At 51.8% G+C, this 17,903-nt stretch overlaps 1 protein-coding gene across 1 annotated transcript; it reads left to right on the top strand.

Annotated features, from left to right (window-relative positions):
* The first annotated feature begins 3,599 nt into the window (after window positions 1–3,599).
* Window positions 3,600–17,341, top strand: UBA52 (ubiquitin A-52 residue ribosomal protein fusion product 1). Its single transcript, XM_056844527.1, has 5 exons — window positions 3,600–3,648; window positions 5,688–5,809; window positions 8,260–8,346; window positions 16,130–16,232; window positions 17,234–17,341. Exons 2-5 carry the CDS (start codon window positions 5,707–5,709, stop codon window positions 17,325–17,327), a joined length of 387 nt encoding a protein of 128 aa, XP_056700505.1. The 5' UTR covers window positions 3,600–3,648; window positions 5,688–5,706; the 3' UTR covers window positions 17,328–17,341.
* The last annotated feature ends 562 nt before the right edge of the window (window positions 17,342–17,903 follow it).

Below are 17,903 nucleotides of genomic sequence, written 5' to 3'. Positions count from 1 at the left end.
GCGTTGTCTGGACAGGGTCAAGAGTTGTTTCCGATTTTCGATGTCGGCGGCGTGGCGCACCCAGCCTTCGACGTCCGGGGGGTTGCCTTGCATGAAGGCCCAATGTTGCAGGTCCGGGTTTAGTCCCTCCCTGAAGCACTGTACCCGGGTAGCTTCGCTCCAGTCCAGAATTCTGCTCGACAGAGACTGGAACTCACTCGCATACTGCGCCACCGACTTAGTCCCTTGGCGCAGTTGCATCAGAGTGGCCTTAGCCCGCTCCCCCAGGTTCGGGTCCTCGAACCTGTTGCGGAGCGCGACCATAAACTCATCCAGATTCCGCAGCACAGGAGAGCGGAGTTCGTACTGTAACACCATCCACGCGGCCGCTTCGCCTTGCAGGAGGGAGGCTACATACTGGACCTGGGACTCTTCCGAGGTGAAGGTCCGGGCCTGTTCCCTCATAAAAATATCCACTTGGACCATAAAGAAAGTTAACTGATCTCCCGACCCATCATACGTGATCTTCAGGTCACGGCGGGCCGGAGCGCTGGGAGGAGCGGGAGGAGTCGCCGGCGTTCCATCCGGAGCGTTGCCGGGGGGAGGCCGTACCTTCAGTGCGTCCATGGCGGCTGCCATCTCCCCCATCACGGTTTGCATGGCATCCATCCGCTCCAGCATGGCTTGGCGTTCCTCCTGCCATTGTCTCCGTTCCTCGTCCATCAGGACTTCCCTACGCGCGGGGTCGTCCACGAGTCCCGTACCGGACAACCCCAACCGGCGATGCTTCGCCTCAGTCCGGGAAAGCGACCAGCCCTTAGGAGAGTCCAGCCAGGAGTTAAAGGTGTTCTTGGGCTTCGTACCCAAGTCCGGTCCCGGGTGTGGGGCACCGGGCACCTTCCGCCTGACATCCTCCTCCTTAGGGTCCGGTTTCTCCGGGACCTCGGGTTTCTCCGGTGTACCCGGAGGAGAAGAGGGATCCCCGTCGCCTGGCATTACAGTCCCTTAAGGTACAGCTGCAGAGCGACAAGGCAGGGACTTGCAACTTAATGTGAGAGTTCCCAACTCCCTGGGCTAACTTCGCAAAATCACTGCTCAGGCTTGAAAGCAGAAACAATAGATTTATTGAAGGCTTCAGACAGATGAGACAGACACGGATTCAAAGTTGCAAGTGAATTGGCATGGCCGGGTTACAAAATATATCTATTCCAGGGCACTAGGGTTCACACTGATGTTATGGGAAGTTACAAGATAGATTGGTGCAATACAAAACATCAAACGGGTCCCAGCGAGGCTGCTAGGGCTATCAGATCTTCAAGGCCGGACTCGGCCTGAGGGAGTGCTCACAGGAAGCGCGGCAGGGGAGGGCACCTGGGAAAGACAGCAGAGGCGCCGGGTTGCGGGGAGGTGTGAACTGCTTTTACGAGTTCAAAGAGATAGGCAAAGAACAAAGTGGGGAAGGGAAGCAAAGAATACCAGACCCTCACACTACTCCCTTTAACTGGAAATACCGGGGATTGAACCTAAGACCTTCTGCATGCCAGGAAGATGCTCTACCACTGAGCCATAGCCACTCTCCATGGCTCTCCAGGGTCTCAGGCAGAGGTCTTTCCCATCACCTACTTAACTCGTCCCTTTAACTGGAGATGCCGGGGATTGAACCTGGGACCTTCTGCACGCCAAGCAGAGGCTCTGCCACTGAACCACAACCCCTCACAGGAGGCCAGTCTTCTCCCTTTGTTGCAGCTTATGCAGCTAAAGCCGCATGCACATATAACCCAGCTGAACCCTGCCTACATTAGATCCCCTTCCTAAATGATCTCATTTTCAAGGTAACATCACAATAGCCAACAGCTTTACAGCTACAGGTAAAACAATCATAATGGCTATGAATATAGCAACAAAAGTCCAAAATGTTCGCTTAGAGAAGTGCAGGGCTGCCTCTTCCACTGTGTTTTCTTCTGATCCTGCTGCCTTCTTTCTCTGTCTTAGCCCTGCAAAGAGATTAGCAGTTCCTTCAGTCAAGCTCCGGGCCTTCTCTCTCCTGCTGTAGACTATCTCTCAGGGGAGAGACTTTTAAACACTTAGAAACTTTTTCTTAATATCTCCTGAAAAGGAAATTATATCATGCAATTTCTCCCTAGCTGGGCTGATCATATACCTGCTAAGAAATTAGAGGTTCTGGACCTTCTCTCTCCTGGTGAAAGTAGGGTTGCCAGCTCCGGGTTGGAAAATACCTGGAGATTTTGGGGATGGAGCCCTAGGAGGGTAGTTTGGGGAAGGGGGGGACACTAAAAGGGGGTATAATGCCATAGAGTCTACCTTCCAAAGCAGCCATTTTCTCCAGGGGAACTTATCTCTGTTGCCTGGAGATGAGTTGTAATCCCAGGAGATCTCCAGGCACTACCTGGAGGCTGGTAACCCTAGCTGCAAGACAGACTTAACACTTAGGGGACAGGCCTCTTGCAGTTGGTAATATGGTAGCAACCTTACTAACTGCCTATGACCTTACTAACTGCCCTAGTAGGGTTGCCAGGTCCCTCTTCACCACCGGCGGGAGGTTTCTGGGGCGGAGCCTGAGGAGGGCGGGGTTTGGGGAGGGGAGGGACTTCAATGCCATAGAGTCCAATTGCCAAAGCGGCCATTTTCTCCAGGGGAACTGATCTCCGTCGCCTGGATATCAGTTGTAAAAGCACGAGATCTCCAGCTAGTACCTGGAGGTTGGCAACCCTACTCCCTAGGCCTTAAATGCTAAACCTTTTTAGTGGAAATAAAACAGTGTGTTAAAGGGAAAATTGCACAGGCAACCTGCATTTTAGTAATTTCTTATGAAAACAAATCTTCAGAAGAAATCCGCAGCACTGGTGGAGCTTTCTGCGATGATATGTAAAAGCTGATAAATTATTTTATATATATATATATATATATATATATATATATATATATACACACACACACACATATATATATATATATACACACACACACATATATATATATATACATATATATATAATTTATATATATATTATAATTTATCAGCTTTTACATATCATCGCAGAAAGCTCCACCAGCGCATTGACTAGCAGAACAACCGCCAATGGGGCCAGCTGTGCCCCGCACGCCTGCGCAGTAAGGATCAGGCGGGCTCTTTGGATTACACTTCCGGAAGAGCGTGGGTATTTGTGACGTAGTCACGTCGCGTGAGAAGGAGCCCCGCTTCTCCCCGCTCTGCTTCCAAGAGGTAAAGGCAATGGATCCACCCTTCCGGTTCCCATTCGGGCGCGGCCATCCTGCGGGGCCTACACAGGCGACAGGAGCCTCTAACCACTCTCTACCCCCTCCTTCAGTTGGGAACCGGAAGTGTCTGTTCAAGTGCACCTTCCTCCTTTTGGCCCCCAAAAGGGGAGGGGCGGAGAGGTGTGGGTTTTTTTTTTTTTGCGTGATAATGTTCCTTCCCCTGCGTGCGACTTGATTGGTCGGAGGGCCGAGGGAAAGGGAGGGGGATGCCGTCGCCTAGGTGACGGCTGTGACCCGTTGGGCGGGGGAAGGCGGAGGGAGGCGGTGCGTGGGGTGGGGAAGCGGAAGCGGGGCGGGTTTCCGGTTCCGCCGAGGGCGCTCGCTCTCTTTCCGTTCGGCCAGGGGAGGCTCAGAGGGAGCGCGTGGCGGGTGGGTAAGGCCTGGGGGCGTTGGCCCGGACGCCTGGGTCCTCCCGGGGGGGGGGGAGGGGGGCAAGGAACTTAAATAATGAACGGGGGGGGCTTTGTGTGTGTGTTTATTTATATTTGTTTTTGTCTCAGCTCCGTAGGTCTTCGCCAGCCAGCCAAAGGCGCTTCTTCTCTTGTCTCCTTTCTTACTAGAACATGCCACCAGTTTCTTGGCTTATTTTAATTTCAGGATCTTCTAATTGTTCTTTTTATATGCATTTTTTTTGGGGGGGGGGCAGGTATCGCGCTTGTTCCGGCTCTCTTCTTCCTCACATCCCAAAAAGATGTCAAGTGGATCAGGAGGATTCGCAGAATAACAGAAAATTTAAAAAAAAGAAGACATTTTTAGATTTCTCTTTATTAGATGTGCAAGTTGAGTCCTGTGCAAAAATTGAAAGTGTGTTCATGGTTACCTGGATCTCAGCGAGGGAGTGAACCACAAAACGGGTTGAGATAAGGGTTGCCAGCCTCCAGGTACCAGCTGGGGATCTCCCGCTGTCGCAACTGATCTCCAGCCGACAGTAGGGTTGCCAACCTCCAGGTACTACCTGGACATCTCCTGCTATTACAACTGATCTCCAGCCGATAGACATCAGTTCACCTAGAGAAAATGGCTGCTTTGGCCATTGGACTCTATGGCATTGAAGCCCCTCCCCAAACCCAACCCTCCTCAGGCTCCGCCCTAGAAACCTCCCGCCAGTGGCAAAGAGGGACCTGGCAACCCTAGCCGACAGAGATAGTTCCCCTGGAGAAAATGGCCACTTTGGCAATTGGACCCTCTGGCATTGAAGCCCCTCCCCAAACCCCACCCTCCTCAGGCTCCTCCCCAAAAACCTCCCGCCGATGGCGAAGAGGGACCTGGCAACCCTAGTTGAGACAGGAGGAGCCCTTGAGCTTGGCGGGACTGCCTAGCGCTAGCTGCCATTTTGTAATTTGTGGTGTTTTATTTATTTATTTAATCTTATTTTTCAGATTTATAGCTGGCTGGCTGGCTGGCCTCGACCAGGGCCTTTTCTGCCGTGGCCCCGGCCTGGTGGAACAGTCTTCCTGGTGAGACCAGGGCCCTGCGGGACCTTCTGGAGTTCCGCGGGGCCTGTAAAACAGAACTGTTCCACCAGGCCTACAGTTGAGGCCAGCTACTGCAAACTCTGACTCTATTTTACTCGCTGCTGCCGAATAACTGCCTGCAGGCCATATTGTGGCCCTATATCAAATCCCTATGCACCATTTAAGAATTGTGATTTTAAATTGTTAGGGCTGTTTTATTTATTGTTTCATGCGATTTTATGGTTCTATGGTATTTTTACAGCAGTGTGAACCACTCTGAGCCCGGCTTGCTGAGGTAGAGTGGGTTATAATTGTGCAAATAAATAAACCCATAAAATGCATAACAACCTCAAATGTACATAAAGCGTCAATAAACAGCAATAAGCATTGATAAAGCATCCTATAATAAACTGTAAACAAGGTGGCCTTAAAAATCCCAGATGCCCCCATGTAACTGGATTTCAGCAGGTCATCCCCCACAGAGGCCAAGAGTGGGGTGGGGGAGAGTGGGCCTTTATTTAAAAATAGTTTATATCATGCCTTACCTTGTGGTTCAAGAAGACTTAAAAATATTTCCAGTTAAAACCAAAAATACAATAGCAAAACCCAAATGGTTCCCCGCTGAGTAAATACATAAAATTTAGAAGTGCTTTTTATAGTTATTGCTTTGCACTCTTCCTTAGGTGCTCAAAATGCTCTAGGCAATTTATAACTGCAAATTACCTTGCTTGCTTCATCCCTTGCATTTCTTTTATCTGGTAGCATCACATGGTGTGGCTAATAACCACTGGCTGGTGTCTGGCAAGTCACTACTGTCAGTTCAGCCTCTAGGTCCCCACTTATGCAATTTGGGGAAGAAAACTAAGCTGAGCAGAGATTTAAAGTCAGATGTCCATGCTCTGAATCCAACCTTTTGTTGTTTTAAACTGTGTCTCCTTCTTCCCCCTCCACCAGGTGAAACTCGGCTGCCACCATGCAGATTTTTGTGAAAACCCTGACTGGGAAAACGATCACCCTTGAGGTGGAACCCAGTGACACGATTGAGAATGTAAAAGCAAAAATTCAGGATAAGGAAGGTGAGCAATGTCGCAGTCCACCAACAGCGTCTTTGGTGCGGAAACAGGGTGGTATAATAGGTATAGGTCTTAAGAACTTGGAGCACTGCTAGATTGCAACCATGAGCCATCATCTTTCCCACATTGGCCAACCAGTAATTTCCCAAAAAGGTCACAAGGGCCAGCGTGGTGTAGTGGTTAAGAGTGTTGGACTCTAATCTGGAGAACTGGGTTTGATTCCCCACTCCTCCACATGAGCCGCAGACGCTAATCTGGTAAACCAGGTTTGTTACAGTTCTCTTTGAACTCTCTCAGCCTCACCTACCTCACAAGGTGTCTGTTGTGGAGAGAGGAAGGGAAGATGATTATAAGCTGGTTTGAGACTCCTTAAAGGTAGAGAAAATCGGGGTATAAAAACCATTTCTTCTTCTCAAAGACCTCTCCCAGCAAATGGTGTTCAAAGGAACACTGCTTCTGAGCACAGAGGTTCTGTTTAGCTGTCCTGGCTAAATGTTTACATCAGTGCATTTGTCAGATGCCTTCAAAATATCTAAGATAGCTGATGTCGCTACATTTTGTGACAGTGAGTTCTGTCAACGCTGCATTGTGTGAAGTAGTTATCCTTTTGTTGGTCTTTACTCCCCTGTTCATTTTCATTGGATGCCCCTTAGTTCTAGTGTTATAGGAAAGACCATAAGTGGAATCGGCTGCCTAGGGAGGTGGTGAGCTCCCCCTCACTGGCAGTTTTCAAGCAGAGGCTGGACAAACGCGTGTCAGGGATGCTCTAGGCCAGGGGTGGGGAACCTTTTTCCTGCCAAGGGCCATTTGCACATTTATGACATCATTCAGGGGCCATACCAGGTATAGATCTCCCGGTGGTGGGGGGGAAGAGGCTAGGGTTTCCATGTCTCCAGCCAACACCTGGAGGTTGGCAACCCCAGGGGAGGCCACACAGAGAAGGCCTGCAGGGTGCCCCCACTCCCCCCTCCCAGGCGGAAGGGCAGCCAGCAGTGGGCCCGAGCAAACGAGGTGCTAGGGGGGTGCAGCCCACAGTCGATCAGCAAGGGTGGAAGGAAAACAGAGAAAGAGGAAAAGGGAGGGAGGGAGAAAGAAATGGAGAGAGAGGGAGAAAGAAAGAAAAGGACGGAGGGAGACAAAGAAAAGGAGGGAGGGAGAGAAAGGAGAAAGAATGACAGAAAAAGAGGAAGAGAGAAAAGCCTTCCCCCACACACACACACACCCGCTGGCCCTGTGCGACCGGGCCCCAGCCTCCCCTGCCCACACACACACGGCGGCGCACAGAGCCCCGCACGACCGGGCCCCAGTCTCCATGCCCACAAAAGGGCCCCCCTAAAGCCCGATCGGCTCCTGCATGCATGCTCTGCCGCCGGGAGCCGCCAGCCTCTTTCCCCCTCCCTCTCGCTGCTCAACAGCCGACAGTCGGCGAGAGGAGGTCCAAAGGGCGCCACAGCGCCGCTGTAAGCCAGGAACACCCTCTGGGAGGGCTGCCCTGCGCCCGGCCTCTGCAGCAGGGCCCCGGAGCTCCCAAGGGCCACAAAAAATGTCCCCGGTTCCCCACCCCTGCTCTAGGCTGATCCTGCATTGAGCAGAGGTTGTGCTAGATGGCCTGTATGACCCCCTTCCAACTCTATGATTCTGTTGCCTGCATTGTAACTGAGGGTTAAACAACAATCCCCCAGCGCAGAAACTTAGCTCAGTTTGTCCATCCCCCTTTTCTGGTGTTCAGACTTGAGAGTGAATGCAGAAGAAGTTTATTGTTGCTATCAGTGTTGCTTCGACTTGAAGCTGCTGCCTTAGAGTGGCCCGTGCCCCCCCCCCCCCACAACCCGGTCAACTCGGGTTTTCCTCCTTCCCCTCCCCACATTCTGAACCTAGGGACTGGCACCTGAGATAAAATTAGCCCTTTGGGAAATGGCTTTCCCCCAACTGCAAACTCCAGAGGTACAAGGAGAGGAGGAGAAGTGCTTGAGGGAGGGGTCAAGGTCTCTGCCCCAGATCTCTTCCTGAAAGTGACTCTACTTGATGGTCAAGAGAGTGGGGATACCAAATATCTACCTGCCCCAGTACAAGAGAGAGAGTCTGCTGGATAATTGCAAAGGTCCAGCAATCGCTAATGAGGATCGCAGGATGTTCTGTATTGGCTGCCTGCCTCTAAGGCAGTGCTTCCCTCTGGGGGGCAGTGGGGTAACCTAGGGGGACACTAAGAGGCAAGGGGGCAGCAGGGAGGGTGCTAAAGGTGGGCTTCTTCATCTGTGTTGTTGGATAGGGTAGGGGCGCTGGGGTTGAGTTTGTGAAACCAAGGGGGTGGTGGCCCGAAACGTTTGGGAACCACTGCTCTAGGGGAACATTTAACACTGGTGGTAAAGGCACATGAACAAGGAAAGCATCTGCAGTATCTGTAGCGTTGGGATAAATGTTCTCTGACTTCTGTGCATTCCTTTGCTTGGCAGGTATCCCTCCCGACCAACAACGTCTCATCTTTGCAGGGAAGCAGCTGGAAGATGGGCGCACGCTGTCTGACTACAACATCCAGAAAGGTACCTTTCTGGCCCAGACGGGAGGGGGTGGGGCATCATCAGTAATGGGGCTCTGCTGACTTGAGGCAAAACTAGTGAGTCTTGCGGTCGTCTGCAGTTGTTTGGGCAGGAGATGCCCCTTGTTACGCTTTCCCACAGCACTTCATACCTGTTGAGTTTCTTTTTTTAAATATTATTAAAAAAAAATTAAAACATACTTACACAACATACATACATTATATCAAATCTTCTTAAAGGAGCCGTCTATTACCTATCTTCTGTATCTACTAAGGTAATAAAAATATCCACCACAAGAGATCCCATTGTGTAAGATTTTTTATACCCTTTAAGCTGTCTTATAAACTATAAAAAGGTAAAGGTCCCCTGTGCAAGCACCGGGTCATTCCTGACCCATGGGGTGACGTCACATCCCGCCGTTTACTAGGCAGACTTTGTTTTACTGGGTGGTGTGAGGGTCTCTGTCTTTGTGTCTCTGCTTTCCATCACCTGCTGTGTTATCAGTGAACTCGTAAAAGCAGTTCACACCTTCTGGTCTCAGGCGCCAGGCCTGATGGCCCATGTATCTTCCCCCCCCCCCGCTGTTCTTCCTGCCAGTACTCCCTCAGGCCGATGCGGCCTTGGAAGTGTGATAGCCGCCCAGACTTCCTGGGATCTGTCTGATGTTTTGTATTATGCCAAGCTTGTAACTTCCCATAACAATAAGTGTGAACCCCAGTGCCCCAGTGCCCTGGAGTCAATATATTCTGTAAACCCGTATAGCCCCTCACTTGCAACTTTCTACCTGTGCCTGTCTCATCTCCTGAAGGCTTCAATAAATCGATTGTTTCTGTATCAACGTCTGAGCAACTGATTTGGAGAAGCAAACTCAGAGAGGGGGATCTCTCACATTAAGTTGCAAGTCTTTGCCTCTCGGACTGCAGCTGTACCGCTTTGGACAGAATGTCAGCCGACGAGGACACCACCCCTAACCCCGATACCCCCAAGGAACCGGACGAGCCGGAGAAGCCGGACCCTAAAGAGGAGGGAGCCAAGCCAAAGAAACCGAAGGGTCGCACCCCCGACCAAGATCGGGACGGACGTCCCCGGGGGCTCACTTATTGGCTGGACTCTCCCAAGGGCTGGTCGCTCTCGCGGACTGCGGCGAAGGATCGCCGGTTGGCCTTCCCCAGCACGGGACTCGAAGGGGACCCGGCCCGCAAAGAGGCCCTCATGGAGGAAGAACGAAAGCAGTGGCAGGAAGACCGCCGGGCTATGCAGGAACAGATGGAGATCATGCAACGCGTAATGGGTGAGATGGCCACGACCCTAGATGCGCTGAAATTGCAACCTCCAGCCGGTGCTCCCCCAGACGGGGCGCCAGTAGTTCCGCCCGCAACCCCTGCCCCCCCGGCCCGTCGGGACCTGAAAGTCACGTATGACGGGTCGGGAGACCAGTTGACCTTTTTTATGGTCCAAGTAGACATTTTTATGCGGGAACAAGGCCGAACCTTCGTTTCTGAGGAGTCCCGGGTGCAGTACGTGGCTTCCTTACTGCAAGGGGAGGCGGCTGCCTGGATGGTGTTGCAGTATGAACTCCGCTCGCCGGTGCTGCGAACCCTGGACGAGTTCATGGTAGCACTCCGAAACCGTTTTGAGGACCCGACTCTCGGTGAGCGGGCTAAAGCCTCCCTGATGCAACTGCGCCAAGGGACTAAGTCGGTGGCGCAGTATGCAAGTGAGTTCCAGTCACTGGCTAGCCGAATTCTGGACTGGAGTGAGGCTACCTTGGTACAATGTTTCAGGGAGGGTCTCAACCCAGACCTCCAACATTGGGCCTTCAGGCAAGGGAACCCCCCGGATGTGGAAGGTTGGGTTCGCCATGCTGCTGACATCGAGAATCGCAAACAACTCCTGAACTTGTCCAAGCAACGGATTGGGCGAGACCCCAGGCCCCGGGGTGACCGTGGCCGGGAACTCCGGCAAGGGGGTGGCGGGGTCCTCTCGGCCGCGGAACGCCGCAAGCGGTTCGAGGCCGGCGTCTGCCTGATCTGCGGGGGAAAGGGTCACTTTGCATCGCAATGCCCCTCTCGCTCAGGCCGTCCGACCCCTCCCCGCCAAACCCAGGCCGAGCCGACGAAACCGGCCGCCGACAGCCAGCCTCGCCGCAGAAGTGGACCACTGAACCGGCGCTCCGGCGCACCCTCCGCTCTCCACGCACGTCCCCAGGATGGGGCATCCGACTCTACGGTCCCATCGGGGTCCCGGATTACAAATACCGTCTTTGATTCGGACGGCTCCCCGGAGGCCACTACCCCGTCCCCCTCTTCCAGCGAGGAGGAAGAGTGGGAACAGCCGGCAAAAAACGCCGTCGGTCTGCTGTAGAGGGGGCTCCGCAGCAGACCGTCCCTATCGTTGTGCAAGGAGCTCCACCGATGGTAAGCGCCCAAGAGGACAATGTATTTGTGCGTGTCCATCTGTCCCTACCCAAAGGGGGTCCCCCGTTAGAGGTCCCCGCGTTGGTCGACTCGGGGTGTGCCCGCACCATGATAAATGAGGAAACTGCCAAGAAGTTGGGTGTCCGGCGCAAGCGGCTTCCGGGACCCCTCCGTTTTTCCCAAATGGACGGGAGTGACTTTAAACGGGGCCCGGTGACCCACAGAACTGCAGCCGTGATTATGTCCGTGGGGGAACATTGGGAACGGTTGTATTTCACTATCGCCCCTATTGTAACCCCTGTGGTGTTAGGGATGAACTGGTTAAGGGGGCACAATCCCTCCATTGATTGGGTTAAACGGGTGCTTTCCTTCCCCGAAAACCCCTGTGGGTTGCATGACAAGGAACGGGTACTCAGGACTCCAGCCGCCGCACTGGTAGGGTCCCCCGCCCCAGTCTCTCCTCAATTACCCTCTGAGTACTCGCAATTTACTGATGTTTTTGATGTTAGAGAGTGCGACGAACTGCCTCCCCACAGAGAAACGGACTGTGCCATCGAGATTGTAGGGGAAGGCAAACTGTCTAAGGGAAAGGTTTACCCCATGAGCCCTAGTGAAAAGACAGTGTTGCGAGACTATCTGGATGTCAATCTGGCGAGGGGTTTCATACGCCCCTCCAAGGCTCCTTATTCAGCCCCAGCTTTCTTTGTAAAGAAAAAGACGGGAGATTTAAGACTGTGTATTGACTTTCGCAGACTGAACGCAGTCACCCAGTCTAATGCTTACCCCCTCCCTCTTATTCCTGACCTTCTAGCACAATTAAAGGAGGGCCGAATCTTCACCAAACTGGACTTGGTAGAAGCCTACCACCGCATTCGCATCAAAGAAGGAGACGAACCCAAAACGGCCTTTTCCAGTTGTTTTGGGATGTTCGAGTACCTAGTCATGCCGTTCGGACTTTCGGGGGCTCCGAGTGTCTTTATGCAATTAATTAATGAGGTTTTGCATGATTTGCTGTTTCGGGGGGTGGTGGTATTTCTCGATGACATCCTTATCTATTCTGAAACCATGGAAGACCATGTGCGCCTAGTGCGAGAGGTGCTCCAGCGGCTGCGGGAGCACAAACTGTATGCTAAGGTGTCCAAATGTGAATTCCACCAACCCTCCATTACATTTCTGGGGTATGTGATCTCCCACCAAGGGTTGGAAATGGACCCCGCCAAGGTCCAGGCAGTGCGGGACTGGGAACCCCCCACTACCCGCCGCCAACTTCAGCAGTTTTTGGGGTTTGCCAATTTTTACCGGAACTTCATTCCTAACTTTGCCCAAGTTGCGCTTCCCCTCACTGCCCTGTTGCGTACCAAGGACAAGGGGGCTAGCGCCGCGCTTCCCTCAGCCCGTTTGCAATGGTCCCCCCAGTGCCAGCTAGCTTTTGAACGTTTGAAGCTACTTTTTTCATCCGAACCCGTTTTGGCTCACCCAGATTGCACCAAGCCTTTTGTGGTGCAAGTGGATGCCTCGGATGTAGCCATGGGCGGGGCCCTATTGCAGAGGGATGAGGGGGGACGGTTGAGACCATGCGCCTACTTCTCCAAGAAGTTTTCCCAGTCTGAAATCAACTGGGCCATTTGGGAGAAGGAGGCAGCAGCGGTCAAACATGCCCTTACCATATGGCGACACTTCTTGGAAGGGGCCGAACTGCCATTCGAAGTGTGTACCGATCACAAGAATCTTGAGGCCCTCAAGGGGGCTAGAAAACTCAATGCCAAACAGGTTCGGTGGGCCCAATTTTTCGCTAAGTTCCGGTTCACTCTCAGACATGTCCCTGGCAAAGAAAATGCCCTAGCCGACGCTTTGTCACGACTTCCCCAGTATCGCAACGATTTCGATCGCCCAGTCGACTCCCTGTTCACTCCCGAGCAGCGAGGGGAAGTTCCTAGCTTAGCCGTCACCACCCGGTCCCAAGCCCGACCACCGGAGACCCCCCCTACACTCAAAGGCATCCCGGAAGCCTTCCAACAGCGACTCCGGGACGCCTCCTTGCAGGAGGAGGAGCATCATCTCCTCCCCACTGGTCTGGAACGTACCAACACTTGGTGGGTGCAAGGGGGGAAACTGTACGTCCCCTCCTCTCTTCGCAAGGAAGTATTGGGACTTGTACATGGTGCCAGGCTAGCGGGTCATTTTGGTTTCATAAAAACGCTTCACCTGGTTCGAAGACAATTCTGGTGGCCCGGTATGAGATCTGATGTAGAGTTGTATGTGCGCAGCTGCCCCACCTGCGCCACAGCCAAGAAACGGATGGGAAAACCCCCAGGGCTTCTCAAACCGCTTGAGAGCCCCTCCCGTCCCTGGGAAGTCATCGCCATGGATTTTATCACCGACCTACCTCCGAGTCGGGGAAAAACGGTTCTTTGGGTTATCACAGACCTCTTTTCCAAACAGGTTCACTTCGTTCCATGTGCAGGCCTTCCTTCAGCCCAGGGCTTAGCTAAACTGTTCATCACACACGTCCTCAGGCTACACTCGATCCCGAGGAAGGTCCTCTCCGACCGGGGGGTCCAGTTTGTTGCCAAATTCTGGCGGGCCTTCCTAAAGTTAATGGGAGTGGAAGAGCAGGGCCTTTCTTCCGCCTATCACCCCCAAACGGATGGTCAAACAGAACGAGTAAATGCGGTGGTAGAATGTTATTTGCGTTGCTATGTAAATTTCCACCAGGACGACTGGGTCGACCTGCTGCCATTTGCCGAATATGCGTATAACAATGCGCCTCATTCCTCTACCGGCTTTAGTCCCTTCCAAGTTATATACGGGACGGATTTCGGCCCTTTCGGTTCTGCCCCCGTCTCGCCAGAGCTCCAGTCTACCCCTGACCTTCAGGAGTGGATTCAGGTGGTTAAATCCACCTGGCCATGGTTGCTCAAAAATCTGGAAAGGGCAAAAAGCAAGTACAAGGAACAAGCAGACAAACACCGGTCTCCGGGATGGGAACTCAAGGTGGGGGAGCAAGTCTATCTGTCCACCAAAAACCTCCGCTCTCTTCGCCCCTGCAAAAAACTGAGCGACCGTTATGTGGGACCTTTCCCCATTACCAGAGTAATCAACGAGGTTACTGTGGAACTGGACCTCCCAAAAACTCTGAAAGGAGTCCATCCAGTCTTTCATATAAGCCTCCTCAAACCCTATGTGGCAGCCCCCCAGTTCCACCCCCCTCCCGCACACGAGATTCCTACCGTAGTAGGAGGGGACACCCATTTGGAAATATCCAAGGTTTTAGACTCCAAATGGAAGAAAGGGAAACTGTTTTACTTTGTTCGCTGGAAAAACCTTGGCTCCGCTCATGACGAATGGGTGGCCGCACCCCACATGGCGGCTCCTCGCTTAGTCCGGGAATTCCACCTTGCTTATCCCGATAAGCCTCGTCCTCTCGGGGACCCCGGGGGGGGGCCTTAAGGGGGGCAGAATGTGAGGGTCTCTGTCTTTGTGTCTCTGCTTTCCATCACCTGCTGTGTTATCAGTGAACTCGTAAAAGCAGTTCACACCTTCTGGTCTCAGGCGCCAGGCCTGATGGCCCATGTATCTTCCCCCCCCCCCGCTGTTCTTCCTGCCAGTACTCCCTCAGGCCGATGCGGCCTTGGAAGTGTGATAGCCGCCCAGACTTCCTGGGATCTGTCTGATGTTTTGTATTATGCCAAGCTTGTAACTTCCCATAACAATAAGTGTGAACCCCAGTGCCCCAGTGCCCTGGAGTCAATATATTCTGTAAACCCGTATAGCCCCTCACTTGCAACTTTCTACCTGTGCCTGTCTCATCTCCTGAAGGCTTCAATAAATCGATTGTTTCTGTATCAACGTCTGAGCAACTGATTTGGAGAAGCAAACTCAGAGAGGGGGATCTCTCACAGGTGGTTTGCCAGTGCCTTCCCCAGTCATCTTCCCTTTAACCCCAGAAAGCTGGGTACTCATTTGACCGACCTTGGAAGGCTGGAAGGCTGTGTCATCCTTGAGCCGGCTACCTGAAACCAACTTCCGTTGGGATCAAACTCAGGTCGTGAGCAGAGCTTGGACTGCAGTATTGCAGCTTACCACTCTGTGCCATGGGGCTCCTCTTATAAACTATAGCATGACTTATTTCACTACTCTCCCACATCTAATCTCCCACTTTTTTTTAAGTATTAAACTTTTTTCCTTAATAGCACATTATATATAACTACTGCAAAATTATTTGTTTATACTTTATAACCCTATACCGTAAGCATTAAAGTAATCAAAGTGAAGATAACTATATCCTGTTACTAAAACATATATGTGTTCTAACCGCAGTATTCTAACTTAATCCCTTTCTAATTGTTCTACTACAAAATATTGAAATTTCATTTACGCATAATCATAGTAGAAAGGAAAGAAAATACCATGACCACGGTTACACAGCCCGGATAACCTACAAGAACCAATCATAGTAGAGTTTCCATTTCCTCTGCCAATACTTGTTGAGTTTCTGACGTGCTGACCTTGTTGACTGACCCCCCCTTTTGTTCCCCATTCCTGAATACTCACCATTTGTATTCTTATCATGTACTTATTATTCCTTCCTCCAGGAAGCTATGGGTAAGGTTGGGACTGAGGACTTCCTATGTTAAGTTTTTTCCCCCCTTCAAAACGTCCCATTAAACATCAAACACAAAAACATACATTCCATACACAAACACAATACAAACAGCAATGCCTTAACTTTCTAATCTAACATATACAACAAACCACTTGTTGACTACTGCAAACAGACTAACACGGCTACCCACTGTGAATTATATACAACAAACGTTTATCTGGGTGTATCTGTGCCAGTCTTGTCTCTTCCAGCATTCATTAAATTGCAATTTTGTAATGACTGAAGCACCCCCTGCTTGATAAATTCCCTGAAGAGTCAGTTGAGCTTTTGGCAAAGAAGATCCTGTTAGGAGAAGATCTTCAGCTTACGCTCCAAACCGCCAAGTCCTGCACTGTTGCTATTAAAATACGCAGAACTTTATTAGAGAATGATCGTTAGAATAGTTTACAGTTTTATCAATTTTAGGGTGATAATTTTAATCGGGTTGTTTTTATTGATCTTACACCTTTATTTGTACAAGCAGTCTGTGATTCTGCGATGCAAAACTAGAGCCTGGAAATTTTGATGTGTTGACACGCGATTGGTCAGTCGACTGTATTAATAAATTCGATTTGACTGAAACACCAGGAAGGAGGACTGTGGGCTTCCTGGCTGTCAGCCGCTGTGCCCTGGCAGCTCTCTTGCATGGGCAGACGGCCAGGTTTATCCTCCCTGCTTTCCCAGGACCTTCTGCCTTCCTGAACCTTTTCTCTCCCCCTCTCAGAATCCACCCTTCACTTGGTTCTGCGCCTCCGCGGAGGAATCATTGAGCCTTCCCTTCGCCAGCTCGCCCAGAAGTATAACTGTGACAAGATGATCTGTCGCAAGTATGTGCCTCCACCATCTGCCACTGGCTGGGGGGAGGGGGGAGGAAACGGGCAGGCCGGGATGGCATCTCTCCTCTGATCCCAGGTGAAACAGTGGCACAAATGCCACATAGGGCAGGTTGACTGAGGCTTATGGAAGCCATGTGGCCTGGGCCCCCGTGGGAGGCTACAGCTGGGCCCTCAGGTCCTGTTGGAGCAGTGGACTCTGATCTGGAGAACCGGGTTCGATTCCCCACTCCTCCACATGAGCGGCGGATGCTAATCTGGTGAGCCAGGTTGGTTTCTCCACTCCTCCACATGAAGCCAGCTGGGTGAACTTGGGCGAGTCACAGCTCTCTCAGCCCCACCTGCCTCACAGGGTGTATGTTGGGGGAGGGGAAGGAAAGGGGATTGTAAGCTGGTTTGATTCTTAAGTGGTAGAGAAAGTCGGCATATAAAAACCAACTCTTCTTCTGTTGCCTCATGGGAGAGGCCATACCTCAGTGGCAAAGCTTCATTTTGCATGCAGGAGGTCCCAGCTTAACAGGATCACAGGAAGGTAGTGGTAAAGCTGAGCTCTTACCAATGAGATGGAACTGCGGTGGCCTACATGAGCCTGTGTACTTTTGACTGATGATGGGTGATGGTTTGAGGCTACCTTCTTGAGAGTCAGACCCTGGGCCTGTCAGGTCCACTCAGGTTTCCTCTTCCTGGCAGCCGCCCTGCACATTCCCAGGAAAAGGAGAAAGGCATGCAAAGCACATATTTTACCCACAGCCTCTTCATCCAATCCGGTTCAAGCCAGGGTGACGGGACTCCCCAGGGCCAGGTTGTGGGAACGGCAACCCTTCCCAAATTCAACCTGGTTCTCCCCTCCCCCAGGCATGACTGTTTTCCATTCTAGAATGTGCCGCAGAGGCCTTTGCGACACTCAGGCCGTTTGTGTTAGGTTCCTTGGTGGCCTCGTGGGAAAGGGTCCCACTGCAGATTGTGCGTCGAGCCACCCTCTCCTTCCATTCCAGATGCTACGCCCGCCTGCACCCCCGGGCCGTGAACTGCCGCAAGAAGAAGTGCGGCCACACCAACAACCTGCGCCCAAAGAAGAAGGTCAAGTAAAGAGCAGGAGAGTCCGGGGCGGCCACTTATCTTTTCCCATCTGGTTCCGGCGCTCTTGAGGCAAAGCGTCCCGCCTCCTCATCTCTTCTCACATGGGCTTTCCTGCCTGATCGAATAAAACTTGTTCACGCACCAAATCATTTGTGTTGTCTGCTTTTTAAAAAGAAAAATAAATTGTGGCCCTGTGCTATTTAAAGGGTCTCTGGTGTTTGTGCCCCCTGTGGAAACACCTTTTTGAAACGGCTACTTCTCAGTGTGAAATCTCAGGAATGTAGTATGAAGGAGGCACCTGCTCTCGAGAAGGTGCTGTTCCTTATGTACATGGGACATATGTGTGGGGGGTGACTTAAGAAGGGGAAATCATAGAATAGAATCATAGAGTTGGAAGGGATCACCTGGGTCATCTAGTCCAACCCCCTGCACAATGCAGGAAATTTACAACTATCTCCCCACACACACACGCCCCAGTGACCCCTACTCCGTGCCCAGAAGATGGCCAAGATGCCCTCCCTCTCATAAACTGCCTAAGTTCATAGAATCAGCATTGCTGACAGATGGCCATCTAGCCTCTGCTCA

This window comes from Euleptes europaea, chromosome 2 (genome assembly GCF_029931775.1).
Source record: "Euleptes europaea isolate rEulEur1 chromosome 2, rEulEur1.hap1, whole genome shotgun sequence".
NCBI lineage: Eukaryota > Metazoa > Chordata > Lepidosauria > Squamata > Sphaerodactylidae > Euleptes > Euleptes europaea.
The sequence above is the reverse complement of the archived record's forward strand: the minus strand, read 5'-3'. Positions and strand labels throughout refer to the sequence as shown.

Bases quoted from the DNA above. Each gene is read 5' to 3' on its own strand.
- UBA52 (XM_056844527.1), top strand. From the start codon at position 5,707: ATGCAGATTTTTGTGAAAACCCTGACTGGGAAAACGATCACCCTTGAG. The intron at 5,810-8,259 runs GTGAGCAATGTC...TTTGCTTGGCAG, and splicing joins AAAAATTCAGGATAAGGAAG to GTATCCCTCCCGACCAACAA. The intron at 16,233-17,233 runs GTATGTGCCTCC...CTTCCATTCCAG, and splicing joins GACAAGATGATCTGTCGCAA to ATGCTACGCCCGCCTGCACC.